The 16,669-nt window shown below is 51.7% G+C and overlaps 1 protein-coding gene across 8 annotated transcripts in view; it reads right to left on the bottom strand.

Moving 5' to 3' along the window:
• The window catches only part of LOC134533294 (large ribosomal subunit protein mL39), a 191,545-nt gene that overhangs the window by 123,692 nt on the left and 51,184 nt on the right, over positions 1-16,669 (bottom strand). For 3 of the 8 annotated variants that reach the window (XM_063370765.1, XM_063370764.1, XM_063370763.1), the window contains exons 3-4: positions 1,998-2,189; positions 47-289 (exon numbers count right to left, since the gene is read on the bottom strand). In XM_063370765.1, the coding sequence (XP_063226835.1) occupies positions 47-289; positions 1,998-2,189 (435 nt within the window). Of the gene's footprint in view, positions 1-46; positions 290-1,997; positions 2,190-2,928; positions 3,196-16,669 lie in introns of those variants that run through there. The other 5 variants (XR_010075293.1, XM_063370762.1, XM_063370760.1 and 2 more) reach the window with 3 other exon arrangements.

Here is a 16,669-nt window from a genome sequence, read left to right as displayed (position 1 = left end):
TATGGTTCCTGAACTGGTACGGAGTATAAACTGGGAGGGCACGCACCGCTGGGGGAGGGGAAGCTGTGCAGCAGCGCACGCACGTCGTCCTTGAAGAGGCGCTCGGCCACCGCGCCCAGCAGGAAGCAGCACGTCCGCCAGAAGGCCTTGTTCACGTGGCGGGGGTCCGGGTCCCTGAGGCTCAGCAGCCGCAGCTGGCAGGGGGACTCCAGCGGGCGGTGCATGTCCCACAGGGCGCCCTGGTCCACCTGGGCCAGCGCCGACCGCTGGACCATCATCTGAGACAGATCTGCATCTCTCTTCAATTACCTACTACTTATTCTCAGTTAATACTTCAGCATTTACAAGCTTTATTTGTAAGTAATAACATTCTTTTCCCAGTTATTATGGTTGTGCTTTATTTATTAAATGTTATGGAAACCAAAGACTATCGCCCTCCATTTTCCAAATAGATTTTGAAGGCTGAAGATGGAGGAGAAAAGTAATTATAGCCAATGTTAAAAACATGATCAATGAGCACTCATTTTTACTTTATAAGCATGGGACCCAACGTGCTTCACCAGGGTGTTCACAAAAACTATCTGTAATAAACATCCTGTGACTTTTTCCTGGCTTTCCTCGACCAAAATTACAAATTTCCCTGACTATTTTTTCTTTTTCAAAAAGTTTAAATATTTTGCAAATTTCTGAATGAAATAAAGGAAATCCAGCCAGCCTCCACCATTTTCTTTTTTTCTCACTACTTTCTTTATTTCAAACGTAACCTTGCATATGGACAAAAACACTATGTGAAAAAAAAAAAAAAATGTTTCACAGTCTGGGTGGTGGCAGACTGGAGCATGACAATTTTCCTTCAAATTACAATCACTGGGAAATTTCTAGGAGTGTGCAAAGCTTTGGAAAGTCGAAGTTGAATCAAAGATTAATTTTCTTCAACTTTGTATTTGGGAAACTTAAAAAACTTTGAAGATTCCAATGAATTTTCTTCTTCAATTAGATTATGTTAAAATCAAGATTTAACGCAGTTGTTTGGGACCACAAATAACATCCTCCGTATCTAGCTAGTTGCCCTTTTTTTTCTCCCAGGAAAGAGAGCTAGTTACATTGTTAAAAATCAATTACACCTGTCAGCACGATTTTCCGTGCAGCTCCCAGATGTTCGACCCTCACCCCCCCTAGCATTGTGACTGCTGCCGGCGGTGTTTGTGTGTCTCGTGTGACAGCTCTGGCAATCACCTTCCACCTACCCAACAAGGAAAAGGGTCTACTCACGTCACAAGTAGAACAAGCTACATCACAAGCAAAGTAGGAGACTGGTACGCTGAAGGAATGTTAGTGGTCATGATATACACCACGTCATGCTTATGTGAAGGTCGCGCGTTTCACCCCAACCCCAAATATTACTAAAATTTAAAAGGTCTAAATTAGCAACCAAGCGATTAAAAGTCAATACATATAATCTTGTTTGTCCTGTCCAAAGCCTCTGTGCATAACCCTACCTTACCTGACACTAATATAAGAGCTATGACCAAATTATCACTGATCGAATAAGCCTTTCACTTCAATGGCAGACAATGTATATTATTGGCATTTGTGTGTGTTTGTTAGTGAATAGATGTTTTCCAAGTACATATGTATTCAGTTTTTCTGTTAAATCTTAGTTAAAAAAAAAGTGTTATTAAGTAACCTAACTCAAAGTTAAACCCATGCAAAAATTCTGGCTTGAACACACAATCCACAAGTTAACAGATAAATTCCACAACCCTTTCATCAGAAAAATGCCTCATAACCTGAAAGTTGGATAACATTTTTAGCAAATCCATCATATCAAAATAACACTCATGACTTTATCACAAAATGGGCCTGCAAGAATAAGGTAAGTCTTCAACCAAGTATGGTGGAGCAAAACTAACAAATTAATTTCAACTCTCCCTAACTAATTCGACAGTGGAAAGCGTGTGCGAAAGGGGAGTTGCTAGTGGCGAACTGAAACTCACGTTGCGCGCAGTCGTGGGGCGTCGAAATGTTCTTGTTCATGAGCAGCTTGGCATCCTCCGGCCCTCCCGTGCATGTCACCTCGATCTTCTCTATTCGCCCCACTGCTTCATACTGCCGCCTCTGCTCCCGCGAGAACAGCTCGCTGCGCCGCCCCTCGGTCGCTGCATTGGTCGGCCGGGTGCTCGCGAAGCCTGCGGTCACAACACACGAACACACGCTGTCAACTTCACTCGACAACACATCATCTGCACAGCAACAAGTGACACTCGACACATTACACATAAACAAGTTAAAAACACCTTTCATGCTACAACCACAGCAGGATGCCAGGTAAAGTAGCCATAATTTTAGAAATAAGTTCCGTATCATGTATTTATGATGGCATGAACCTGTACATATCGGCCAAACAAAGACTTGAATATCACAATACAAACAATTATGTCAGGTCTTGCAGAAATTTGTTTTTTTAGTATTCAATTAACAATCAAAATTCATTGTCTATCACTAATTATGTTCAGGAGCTTTTCAAGAACTAAATTAAAACAGCAGGCATCACGTACCACAGGATCAATATATTTCAAAATGATCAAGGGATAAACTTGGATACGCGATGTTACTTTTACATCAATGCCCATAATACATAATTACACATAATATAAATTTGTACGGGGTGATAGTTACGTAAACCAAAAAAAACTCTTTATGAAATATTTACTACTATAAACTACAAAAATACTTTTAGCACACACTACGTTTGACATAATATCCCGTGATCGTCATGAGAGCTCGTTTCATAGCCTTCTCCACTATCAAATTCCTTAGAATGTAGGAGTGCATAGATCAAAAATGTTATTTTGGGCTAATCATGGGAGAACATTTAAAATGAAGAGGTTAAAATCAAACAGGTTTCAAGAAAAATTAAATACTTACTGCGTTGAAGTAAACATTGACTAACATTTTCAATTCGTATGTTTTTCAGGAACGTGTTGCACTTCGTGCAGTATTTGTAAGTCATCTCACTAATCCGTAATTTCAACATTAAATTGTGATCACGATTCTTCAGTATCACATTAGAACATCCGTTATTTTCCTAGATTCAAAATTTTATAACCAACACTATATGGATGCCGTGAAGTCACATTGACTCAAAGACTATATACATTATATTGTTTTGAACTTTTTTTTCCTCCTCCTGTACACCAATATAACAAACAAAAAATAATTATTCAAAACATTTTTTTTAACAATACTGTAATCTTTGTTTATAATGTTTATGGTCCTTTATTATTTTAATTTTTACAGTATGCTAAGGAGACTACAAATATTAAAATGTTATTCGCATAATGGTTTCACGTCGTACCGACCATGGCCTTTAAGACCGTGCTCCGCACCGCCAGTACCGTATCCTGTTTTCGGAGAGCACCCCTTGCCCAGGCGGATTGAGTCAGGCGAGCGCCCCGGGCGTGACCCCAATAGACAACAAACCTCATTAACAGTCACCACGGCCACTGGCCTTAATTAAAATGCCCGTGACTATGATCGTGTCAGATTAGAAGAAATCCAACTAAAACACCTCACAGTGAGACAATATGTTGATAAATTTACAGTCGCCAACTTGATGCCACAATTCAAATAATTAAATACTACTATAAAACAGTTGTTAAGCCTTAAGCACACAATTACCAGGTGCAACCTTTTAATTGAGCACCTGGAAAGTGTTTTTAGCTTATAATAGAGCAAATTAAGTTAATATAAGTTTTTTGATGCCGACTCACAAAGAAGAGAAGTTTCACTTCCTTGCGAGGCGGCCATGTCCGGCAGTCTCGAACCACTCCGCGCCGGGAACAGGCGTGTGTCCGTGGGCAGCATCCAAGTTTTCTTTCTGTGGTTATTTTATTTTATACTAAATATTTAAATTCAAACCTCTTATTAATTCATAGCTACCCACGTCGACTCGGCGCGTATTTTACGGAACCGGGCCAATCCTAACCGTCTTCAACGTGATACCGTGCTGCAGATCGTATCACTCACGTAAGTGTTTCGCCGAATTTAGGAGCCCGCTTATAGAGCCCCCCCTGCACCCGTTAATGTTCGGCGCTGGCCGTCTCCAGCGAGCATCGACCCGGTCCCGCGAGAATGCCGCGGTAACCATTAGTGTCGCGTAGTGTTATGTTTTTTCTGTGTTAATTGTGTAACGGCTAGACGTCGCCAAGTGTTGGTGAGAGTTTTGTAGCGGGAATAGATTAAAGGTAATTCTCACCAACTCGTGTACACTAATTTTCCGGAGTCTCCCGTCCTCCACACGGCCGAGCGGCCTTCACAGTCAAGGGAGAGCCGTTCAGGGTAGATTCAAGCCGTGTACCTGGCGGGGCACGCGGGGGCAGAGTACCCACGACCCAACACCAACGGCCTAGAAGCCCGCTAGCCTGGCGCCCCTCCGGACAACAAGAGCACCTCGACGCCCGTAGCGCCCGTCAGGTACCCCCCGGGCCTTTCACATAGGTCGGGTGACGGCAAATGGCACCCAATGTGGGGCATAACTACAGCCGAACATCACAAAAACGCAGCAAGATCAGACAAAGGGGACAGAAGATGGCCATTTTGGACTCGCGCTGTGGAATTTGGCGCACAGAGGAGCAGCGACAAATGGACCACCCGGAAGCGCACGTCACCGCCCGCGCCGACCCTCGCCAACTTTCACTTTCACCCCCACCCCTCCCCTTTGGGCCTTCAGCGAACATCCTCGCCCGCACAACACCCCCCCCCCCCCCAATCAACGTCACATCCTCGCGCTCTCCGCTTTGTGCAGCTGTCCGGGGGCTCTCGGTCGCCACTACACACGGCTATCCGCATCCACCCTTCGCAGTGGCCAGTCTCGGCTCTCCCTTTTGTGCGGCTGTCCGGGCGCCTCTCGGCCAGCGGCCCGAATCAGAGCGCGCGCCAACCCCCCTCACCGCTCTTCATTCGCCAGGAGTCTGTTTGTAAACAGAGCCACGTGCGCGCACAAAGTGACTGTCAACACCGACGCGCCGCGCGACGCAATGGCAGACAGACTCAAGATGAACACCTGTCGAGTATGCTACTGGCCATAGGGCAGGGACCTGGTAACGGGGAAAGCGAACCCTTCACAGACATGTAAATGCGCACCGGATTACAACATGCCGGCAATCAAGGTCGAAGCGCTCATAGAACCGTGGCACGACAGCAAGGAGACGGAATTACAGGCGCGAACACCACCGGTGGACCACACACCCCTACCGAGCCGTACCACCCCGGCCATCACCGCCCCCCCAACCGCCCACGCCAGCGACTGGAGCTCGTACCCTGGCCACGCGATGCACGCGCTGGACATCACCGAGGCCAAGTGCTTGTGGCTCGGCCTGGAAGACCTGGCACGAGCCCTGCTGCCCCGCAGAGCGACTCTGCCAGAGTTCGCCGGAGCCCCGCACGAGGACCCAGGGGAATTCCTGACGCAGTGCGAGGCACACCTGACCGGGTGCCGGACGCACCAATCGGAGTGGACAGAGCGGGTCAGCGAGCAGCTGCGAGGGACCGCTCGGAGCTGGTGGAACATGTGGGACCAGTTTGCCATGCCATGGGGCGAGTTCACGGACACGTTCCGACACAGGTTCGACACAGGATCGCCCCTCGTCGAGTGTTCAGCCTCATTCTATGGGGCTCGGCAGAAGGACAGCGAGGCATGGAGGCGTTCATCGCCACTAAACTCCAATTATTTCGCCGCATCTCGCCCGGCACCCACCTGTCCGGGGCACTGCCCATCATCATTCGCTTAGTGAGGGACGAGCTGCAGCCCTTTCTGCATCGCTGCCACACCGGCAGTGTAGCGGAGTACGTGCAGGAAGCACGCGAGACGGAACGCAACTTCCAGAGAGCCTGCAAGCGCGGCCTGACCACGAACACCCGAGGGGGTGACAGCCCACCAGAAGCCCGGCGGAACACTGCACTACAGGACTCACCCTCACACCAACACCGAGGACTACGAGCCATCGAGGCGCCGCCAACTTGGCGAGCGGAGCGACCGCGGGACGCCGGAGCACGAGAGCAAGTCCCCCTGTGTCGCTTGGGATGCCCGCGTGGTTAACGTCACTGGCACAGTGAGTGCCCGCGGGGATTCCTGGCAGCGCGACCCGCCACACCGCCGCGCCAGGTGACGCACGTGGTACCACCTCCGCCACAGTGCACCAGCCCAACCCAGTCGGTAAACGGCCCCCGGGGGGACCGAGATTAAAGCTCCCTCCCCCCGCACAGACCATCAACCCCGCGCCTGGCGGGGTGCGCGCCCACCAAACCTTGGGACAGCTGGGCCGCCCGCGGGACAACCTGTTCCGCATCCCCGTGGAGGTGAACGGCCGGCCAGCTGCCGCGCTCGTCGACACGGGAGCAAGCGACGTGTTCGTACGCCCCGCGTTCGTGCCCGCAGGCGCAATGCGTCTGGGCAGCGGCGAGGTGCGCCTGGCTACCACCACATACACCGGGCGGATGCTGGGGCATGCTGAGATCGTGGTGAGTACGCAGGAATTAAACAGTAGTGTGTGGCAGTAGTCGTGCAAGACTTGTGTGAGGAGGTGGAGCTAGGACTCCCCTGGTTAGACTAGCAAGATGCGGTCTTGGAGCTAGGACCGCCCCCCCCCCCCTAAAACTTGGGAAGAGCCGAGAGGTACGTGGTGTACGCACTAGGACAGACGCCCCCCCGACAGGACGCGGTGCTGACCCTGGCGGACGTGCGCCACGACGTCCCCCCCTCCTACCAGGCTGAGGTAAACAAGGTCCTCGCCGCCCGACCCGAAGTGTTTGCCGTGGACGGAACCTTGAGGCGGACCACCGTCACCGAACACTGCATCCCCACCCTGACTGATGACCCAGTGTTTGAACCGCCCCACGGCTACGGGTTTCGCGAGCAGCGAATCATCCGGGAGCAGGTGGACGAGATGCTGCACGACGGAGTCATCGAGCCGTCCCACAGCCGGTACAATGCGTGCATTGTGCTGGCCAACAAGAAAGACGAGACAAGCCGATTCGGGGTGGACTTCCGGCCGTTAAATGCAGTGACCGTCAGCGCCCCGCCCCCCCAGATTAGCGTCGAGGCCGCCGAAGCCGGCTTGGGAAGGGCCCAGGTCTTCAGCACCTTGGACCTGAAGTCCGGGTACTGGCAAGTGCCCATACGACGCGGGGACCGGGAGAAGACGGCGTTCACGGTGCCAGACAGACGGAGGTTCCAGTTCAGAGCCATGCCGTTCGGCCTAAAGTGCGCCCCGTCCACCTTCCAGTGCATGATGACCTGTGTGCTGGAGGGCTACATCGGACAGTACGCCCTAGCATACCTGGACGTTGTCATAGTGTACTCAGACACCTAAGAGGACCACTGCCGCCATCTGGCCTTGGTGATGGAGCGGTTGGCCACAAACCACCTGACGGCCAACCCAGCCAAATGCCATCTCGGAGCCGCCGAGGTCGACTTCCTGGGCCACGTGGTCAACGCAGAGGGGAACCGCCTCCAACTAGGTCACCTCCAGCAGATCGCGATGGCAGAAGTCCCACGCACCTGTAAGCAACTGCAGCACTTCATCGGGCTGCTGAACTGGCTCCGGAACTATATTCCGAATTTTTCACAAGTCATCGTGCCTCTGACGGACCTGTTGTCGCCCCAAGTCCGCTACCACTGGGGCTCACCCGCCCGGACGGCATTCGAGGCCGTCAAGAGCGCGTTCACCCGGTGCCACACACTGGCCCGCATCGACCCCGAGCGCCCACTCGTCCTCCAGACGGACGCCAGCGCCCTGGGAACCGGAGCCGTAATGTACCAGGTGAACGACCACAGAGAACGGCAGGTGGTGGACTACGCCAGCGCGAAGTTCGGCGCGGCGGAGAGGCGGTACCATAGCAAAGAAACAGGAGTGCTTGGCGGTGGTGTGGGCCGTGAAGAAATACCGTCCACACCTGGAGGGCAGGCATTTCACCCTCCGCACCGACAACCGCTGCCTCACCTGGTACCACAGCATGCAGGGGAGGAAGGGGAAGCTGATCCGCTGGGCGCTGCTCCTACAGTCGTTCGACTTTACGGTCGAGCACGTGCCAGGCTCGGAAAATCAGTTCCCTGACCTGCTTTCACGCGAGCCAGACGGCAGACGGGAGGTGCTGGACAAGGAGGAGTGGGACGAAATCTTGCCTCCATCCCACACCAGCACGACTGCCGACGGACACCCTACCTGCACCCGCCTTACGCTCGGCGTAGAAGGGACCGAAGACCCTCCCAGTACCGAGGCCGACCTGGAGCAGCGCGTCCTCAAGCCCAGCGCTGCTCGCCGGACGCCGACCAGTGCCGCGAGACAGCGCGCAGAGGAGATCACCCCGCCTGGCAGCTCCGGGACGACCGGGTCATGACCAGACCACCGGGTGAAGAGGACGAGTGGAAGACCTACGTCCCACCCGAAGCACACGAGGCAACACTGCGATTCTACCACGATCATGACCTCGCCGGACACCCGGGCTCGGACCAGACCCAGAGAGCCGTCTGCCGGTACTACCACTGGCCGGGGGTGAACCGGGATGTCCGGGTCTACGTCCGGGAGTGCGAGATCTGCCAGCGCCGCAAGGCCCGCAGAGGCGACGGCACGCAGCAACAGCAGCCTCGCCAGCCGTCAACATTGTTCCAGACGCTCGCACTAGACGTGATGGGGCCGTACCCCCGCTCGCCGCGGGGTAAGCGGTTCCTAGTGGTCGTGACCGACATGTTCACCCGCTGGACAGAAGACTACCCCTGCGGCAATGCACGATCGGCCACCATCATCGAAGTCTTGACACGTGAGTTCCTCACTCGGTTTGGCTACCCGAAATCCATCTTGACGGACAACAGCTGCCAGTTCCTGGAGGCCCGGTGGAGAGGGTGGTGCCAAGAGGCACACATCATCCACCACACCACACCCTCATACCACCCCAGGGCCAATCCGCCCGAACGCAGGAATCAGGATCTGAAAACTCAACTGCGGCTGCGCCTAGGAGAGGACCACACCCAGTGGGACCGCCACGTCGCCGACGCACTGTTCTGCGTCCGGCGGCGCGTGAATGCGGCCACTGGGATGACCCCCGCCGAGATGAACCAGGGGCGTAACCTGCCGCTGCCCGGCGAGCAGGCAACACACGGCGTACCGCACCCAGGAGAGCAACCAGAGGAGCGCGACGAGCGACGAACCCAGGAGCACGACGCGGCACGCGCAAGACAAGCCCGCTACAGTCAGGGAATCACGCCCTAGACAGCGCGACCACCGGCACAACTGCGGGCCGGCGATCGGGTGTACTCCCGAGCGTACCCCTGTCGGCAGCGCCACTCAATTACTGCGCCGGACTCGCTTCCCGCAGGGAGGGGCCTTACACCATGACGCGGCTCCTGGAGGCGACGTCCAAGATGGTGAACTTAGGCGGCCGCCGCGTGCAGAAGATCCACCGGGACCACTTGCGAGTGGCGGCAACCCCCGGGGAACCACTCCCGACCGAACCCGAACATGGGGACACGGCAGATGTAACAGACATCCCCCTTGATGCACTCCCTCCTGGAGGACTGGAGCAACAGCGAGAGGAAGCCAAGGACAACGCTTCAGACGAGCATGAGCAATGCTCCGACGGGGAACTGGACGCGGACGCACCCCACAACCCCGGCGAGGCACCCTGTCCCGCAGAAACCGCGCCACGAGGTGAGGCCCCCGAGAGCGAGCCGCCCCCGCGGCACGAGGAATCTACGGAGACTCACACCACGTCGTGCCGGCGGAGACGGAGCTGGCCCCGCCACGCCAGGTGCCGGGTGACAGGAGTCGCGGGGGAATACTCCGAAGACCCCGCCAGAGCGACCCCTGATCCCGAACCCATCATATCCGACCCAGACGAGGACGAAGAGGAATCGCCCCCGAGCCCGACCAGAGGTAGTTGGGGCCACGCGGCCTCCCTTTCCGACGCAACTTTCCGCGTCACCATCACACAACCGCGAGAGGAGGGTGCTGGACGTCCCCGTCGGACACGACGCAGACCAGCGAGGCTGCGGGAGTTCGTCCTGAACACCACCCCGGGGCGGAGCTCACCCAGCCCGGCGCTCATACTCGAGCGGGAACGCCAGCCCTACGGACGGCAAGGCCATACGAGCCACGAGGGGAGTAGCCCGTGAGAGCGCCCCCGACGGGAGCGCTGCCCCCCGGCCCACTTGGCCGAGTACGTCCTGGGCAGTCTCGTCACGCCGCCCCACACATCACGCGCCGCGGCGCCGCTACCTTGCCCAGCTGCCCACGCAGCGACCGAGGCGGCGTCCGCCTGCGCCGACACTCCATGCGCCGCGGCGCCGCCACCCGGCCCAGCTGCCCACGCAGCGACCGAGGCGGCATCCGCCTGCGCCTGCACCTCATTCGCCACGGCGCCGCCTCCCGGCCCAGCTGCCCACGCAGTGACCGAGGCGGCGTCCCCCTGCGCCTGGACCTCATTCGCCACGGCGCCGCCTCCCGGCCCAGCTGCCCACGCAGCGACCGAGGCGGCGTCCGCCTGCGCCGACACTCCATGCGCCGCGGCGCCGCCTCCCGGCCCAGCTGCCCACGCAGTGACCGAGGCGGCGTCCCCCTGCGCCTGGACCTCATTCGCCACGGCGCCGCCTCCTGGCCCAGCTGCCCACGCAGCGACCGAGGCGGCATCCGCCTGCGCCTGACACTCCATGCGCCGCGGCGCCGCCTCCCGGCCCAGCTGCCCACGCAGCGACCAAGGCGGCGTCCGCCTGCGCAAGAACCTCATGCGCCGCGGCGCCGCCTCCCGGCCAAGCTGCCCGCACAGCGACCGAGGCGGCGTCCGCCTGCGCCAGCACCTCATGCGCCGCGGCGGCGCCTCCCGGCCCAGCTGCCCACGCAGCGACCGAGGCGGCGTCCGCCTGCGCCGACACGTCATGTGCCGCCGGGACCGGCGCGCCCCTTGCCCAGCCGGATTGAGTCAGGCGAGCGCCCCGTGCGTGACCCCAATAGACAACAAAACTCATTATCAGTCATGGCGGCCACTGGCCTTAATTAAAATGCCCGTGACTATGATCGTGTCAGATTAGAAGAAATCCAACTAAAACACCTCACAGTGAGACAATATGTTGATAAATTTACAGTCGCCAACTTGATGCCACAATTCAAATAATTAAATACTACTATAAAACAGTTTTTAAGCCTTAAGCACACAATTACCAGGTGCTACCTTTTAATTGAGCACCTGGAACGTGTTTTTAGCTTATAATAGAGCAAATTAAGTTAATATATGTTTTTTGACGCCGACTCACAAAGAAGAGAAAGTTTCACTTCCTTGCGAGGCGGCCATGTCCGGCAGTCTCGAACCACTCCGTGCCGGGAACAGACGTGTGTCCGTGGGCAGCATCCAAGTTTTCTTTCTGTGGTTATTTTATTCTATACTAAATATTTAAATTCAAACCTCTTATTAATTCATAGCTGCCCACGTCGACTCGGCGCGTATTTTACGGAACCGGGCCTATCACGACCGTCTTCAATGTGATACCGCGCTGCAGATCGTATCACTCACGTGTTTCGCCGAATTTAGGAGCCCGCTCATAGAGCCCCCCCTGCACCCGTTAATGTTCGGCGCTGGCCGTCTCCAGCGAGCATCGACCCGCGTCCCGCGAGACTGCCGCGGTAACCATTAGTGTCGCGTAGTGTTATGTTTTTTCTGTGTTAATTGTGTAACTGCTAGACGTCGGCAAGTGTTGGTGAGAGTGTTTTGTAGCGGGAATAGATTAAAAGTAATTCTCACCAACTCGTGTACACTAATTTTCCGGAGTCTCCCATCCTCCACACAGCCGAGCGGCCTTCACAGTCAAGGGAGAGCCATTCAGGGTAGATTCAAGCCGTTTACCTGGCGGGGCACGCGGGGGCAGAGTACCCACGACCCAACACCAATGGCCTAGCAGCCCGCTAGCCTGGCGCCCCTCCGGACAACAAGAGCACCTCGACGCCCGTAGCGCCCGTCAGGTACCCCCCGGGCCTTTCACATAGGTCGGGTGACGGCAGGTTTAGGGAAAGTCATTCAAATGCTAAAGTTCACATTCTTATGTACACTATCAAAAATTCCCTTTAAAATTTACAAGGTATCAAATAAAATTGGTAGGTTAAAAAAGTCACGGAAAGCATCAATAGAGTTGCCATGGACAATTTGAGCTTCCGTCAAATATTTTGCAAATAGGAAAAGTTCTAAAATAAGTTGGATGTTGGATACAATAGGCCAATCAATGTCGTGCCTAGCGAAAAAAGAAATACATTCAGTTTATGTATCAACGATTTTTTATTTAAAAAATAGTGAAGTGCACATAAAATAAATAGCGAAGTTAAATAACAAAAATAAAGTTAATATCAATGTTGTGTATGAAAAAATTAAATGCGTGAAAATTAAATTATGTTTCTTCCACCTCTAAAAAATATACTGGAAATTTTTTTGACATCGTACCGACCATTGCCGTTAAGCCCATGCTCCACACCGCCAGTACCATATCCCGTTTTCGGAGAGCACCCGTTGCCCAGCCGGATTGAGTCAAGTCAGCGCCCCGGGCGTGACCTCAATTAACTGAATTAAACATCAGGACAAGAAACCCCGGGGGCTCGACTACGGAAAATAATTCCCAAACGAGGCATAAAGACAAAGTTAATTAGTCACAAGAAGTGAGCAAGTGCGTCGTAGAGGCTCCGTGCATGCGCGGCACGCACGGAACAGAAAGCAAACCTCGTTACTAGCCACAGCGGCTACTGGCCTTAATTAATTGGCCTGTGATAGTAGTCTAGCCAAACTAAGGGAATTCAAACCCAAACAGTGCACGTTGAGACAATTTTTAGTTAAATTTACAGTCGCCAACTTGGTACCGTTTTTTAAATTAGTAAATCAATTAAAACAACTGTTAAGCCTTAGGCAACTATTTACCGGGTGCAAAGTTTTAATCAAGCACCTGGAGTATGTTTTTTACTTATCATATAATAAATTAAGTTATTATAAGTTTTTGGCGCCGACTCACAAAGGAGGTGAAAGTTGCCTCCCTTGCGAAGCGGCCATCTTTCGGCAGTCTCCAACCACTCCGCGCCAGGAACAAACGTGTGTCCATGGGCAGCATTCAAGTTAGTTTCACTGATTCATTTTTATTTTGCATGATACCTTCATAACCAAATCCTTTTAATAATTCACCGCTGCCCACGTCGGCTCGGCGCGTATTTTGCAGAACCGGGCCTATCCCGACCGTCTTCATTGTGATACCGCGCTGCGTATCGGGTCACGGAATTTACGGTACTGACCGACCCCAGCGAGAGTATTTTAATTAAGGACGTCGTGAATATGCCTGCCGGCTGCACTCACGTAAGTGTTTCTTCGAACTTAGGAGCCCGCTCATCGAGCCCCTCCCCCCCCTCAGCAACCGTTAACTTTCGGCACTGGCCGTCTCCAGCGAGCATCGACCCACGTCCCGCGACACTGCCGCGGTAACCATTTCAGTGTCACGTAGTGTTGTGTTTTTTTGTTTTTGATCATTTTGTGACTGTAATTGTGTAATCGCTAGACGCTGTCAAGTGTTGGTGGTAGTTTTTTAGCGGGACTGAACCGCGGAGCGAACATGTAGAGTGTACCATGGACCCCCGTGGACCCCCGGTGAAGCTCTTAAATTAAAAGTAATTCTCACAAACTTGTGTACAATCATTTCCATAGACTTCCGTCCTCCACACGGCCGAGCGGCCTTCACAGCCAAGAGAAAACCATTCAGGTTAGCTTTCAAGCCATGTACCTGGCGGAGCACGCGGGGGCAGAGTACCCACGACCCGACATCAACGGCCTAGCCGCCCGCTAGCCTGGCGCCCCTCCGGACAACAGCAGCATCGCGACGCCCGTAGCGCCCGTCAGGTACCCCCGGGCCTTTCACAGAGGTCGGGTGACGGCAATTTCTATTCCATAACAATTATTTTTTGTGGTTGTATTTAGTCATATTTTAAAAAAAATTAAATGTACAAACATTATAACAAGATAAAAAAAACACCCAGCACTGTGATATATTCAATTAATTTCAAAATTGAGAAAAAAATTGAAAAGTTTGAGATAGCTCAGACCAAAAATAAACTCTGATAGTGTGACATGACTAAAACATAATTGATGGAGAAAACTGAAAGCCATTTGCCGTCTAATAAATTCCTTCAACTCTATTGTCTAATATATTGGAGACAAATAATTGACAGTGAAACAGGGCATAGTAATTTCTATGAAATAGTGTTCGATATCCTTAGAGCAGGATGTTTATTCCAAAAAAGGGTATCTTTCTCTCGAAGTTGACATCGACCCAAGTGTCTCCCCAGCTCCTTCAGGCCGTTATGCCTCGTCAGCCCTTATCCACCCCAGCCCCATGCAGTGGGATACTGTGTAATTTAGTATTAAGAACATACTTATTTGTTTAATGTGTAATGGTTTATATTTTTTATGTATTATCTTGTATTAGTTATGATTATATGTTTTTCTAAAGACTATGTTATATATGTAACTTTGTTCACCGGGCGATAGAGCCGAGGCCTACACCCGGAATCTCTCCGAGCGCTGCATGTGTCATGGATAGGGACCCGGGAAATTCGCGACTCGCGAATTCGCGAAAATTGTTAAAACCATTTAAAATGTTGTTAAAAATATTAAATACATTATAAAAATGATTTAGTATGTTTTTTGAATCAAGAAATACTCGCGAATTTGTTAAAATTCGGTAGTACCCACGAATTTCTGTATGTATTCAAGATTATCCGCGAATTTTTCGGATCCATGACAGAAAAAAAAGTTTGTGCGAGCGCGAGATGGTTGTTTACTACTTATCCGTCAACAATATCAGGTTGCAATAGCCAGGTTGGCGAAAGTTGAGAAGGTTGGAAGGGTGGAAGGGAGGAAGGCAGCGGCGGAAGATGATCAGTGAGTGTGTGACAGTGTAAAAGGGGAGCAGGCGTAGTGCTAGCTCGGTCCAGTCAGGTTTGAATAGTCGTAGGGTGGACACATATTCGAAACATTCGTTTATATATGCGGATATGCCGCCCAAAATAAACATTGACGAAAGAGTGAAACAGTTTTCCCAAGATGGAATGGTTAAATCTCAAAATATTATGATATGCCGTTTTTGCAATAAAACAGTGGCGTGGGAAACTTCCGACGGTGTGAAGAAACACATACGAAGTAATGGTCATGCTGAAGCCGTCAAGAAAGGAAAAAGGCAGAAAACGATGTTTGAAGCTGTCGAAGGCGCCAAGGAAGCGAAGGTACGGTAGTGTTACACAATATAATGCTGGCATGCATTCATTATCTTTCACCAATATTGAAAATGTATATCACAGAACCATTAACAAATCCTTTTTATTTTTTATTGTTTTATATAAAAAAAAAAAGAACGTCACTTCAGGAACACAAGTAGCTACAGTAAACTCTCGGTTATCCGGGCACCGGAATATCCGGTTTTTGGGTTATTCGTGCATGAATTTAGATTTATTAATAGTTATTCTGAAGCTGTAAAAAAAAATCACATCGCTCCGACGCGACTTACATATTTATTTTCTTGGCCGTTTAATATTTTTAACCACTCTGTCTCTGTGTCAGAAATCTGTTTGGTCTAACCTTTGTGTCGTCCTCCCTTTCAGATGTCACATTTGTCACTCTTTAAACCCGAGGGGGATACCCTTACTTCTACTCCCCCACCCCCCTCCGTTGCATCTTCTGTTTGTTTGTTTCACGTGTTACTTTCCGCTCGGCCCAGCAACACGGCAGGTGCCTGGCGAGTGACGTGTCTGGCTGGCATTCGGCTGGAAGAATGGCCACGGGTTTGGAAAGAGGGTGGGGGGAAACCCTGCCTAAATTTATATGTGCATTGTCAGCACAATCTTATCTTGCGCAGTGTTAACTTTCTCTCTTCCAACAACTGTTGTAAATGACCGTGAACGAGCAACCTACATGAAGGAAATCTTCACGAGTATATCACGACAGGTTTTCATGATGCAAACAATATCGTTTTTCTCTAGCGACAAGGAACTGTAAAGATTAACTTGCCGCCGAGTTGTAGGAAAAATAAATACAACAAACAGTGGGAGTGGGTGACTGCCGCGTCGCCAGCAGACGGAGAAAGACCACATGGCGAGGCAGTGCCCTATTTTTTTTTAAGCCGAGACACTAATTCGAGGGCGGCTCTTACCGTGAAACAAATTATCCTGTTATTTATTTTTTTTTTAATTTTTTACAGGATTTCAATTATCCGGGCATCGACGGGTCACAATTAAAATGGATAATTGGGAGTTTATGATAAAGCTGCCAGCTACATAATTTTGCTACTCAGTGCTAAAGCACAGTTTAAATAAACCTGCATGTCCTTTTGTTAAAGCTTAGAGTTGTATATTTCTGTTAAAAAATATATATAAAAATACTAAGTCCATGTTTTACTCTTAGGTTGCTAAAAAGGACTTCATCACATCGACAGTGGCAATCATGGTATCTGCAAACATACCACTTGAGAAAGCAGATCATCCAGCATTCAGGCAGTGGGTGAAAAAACAAATAGTTGGTGGTGGAGACCTACCTAGCAGTGATACCTTACGCCGAGATTACCTGCCACATTTAGCAAAATTTAGAAAGGACGAAGTGGTTACAG

Source organism: Bacillus rossius, chromosome 6, assembly GCF_032445375.1.
Source record: "Bacillus rossius redtenbacheri isolate Brsri chromosome 6, Brsri_v3, whole genome shotgun sequence".
Taxonomy (NCBI): Eukaryota; Metazoa; Arthropoda; class Insecta; order Phasmatodea; family Bacillidae; genus Bacillus; species Bacillus rossius.
The sequence above is the reverse complement of the archived record's forward strand: the minus strand, read 5'-3'. Positions and strand labels throughout refer to the sequence as shown.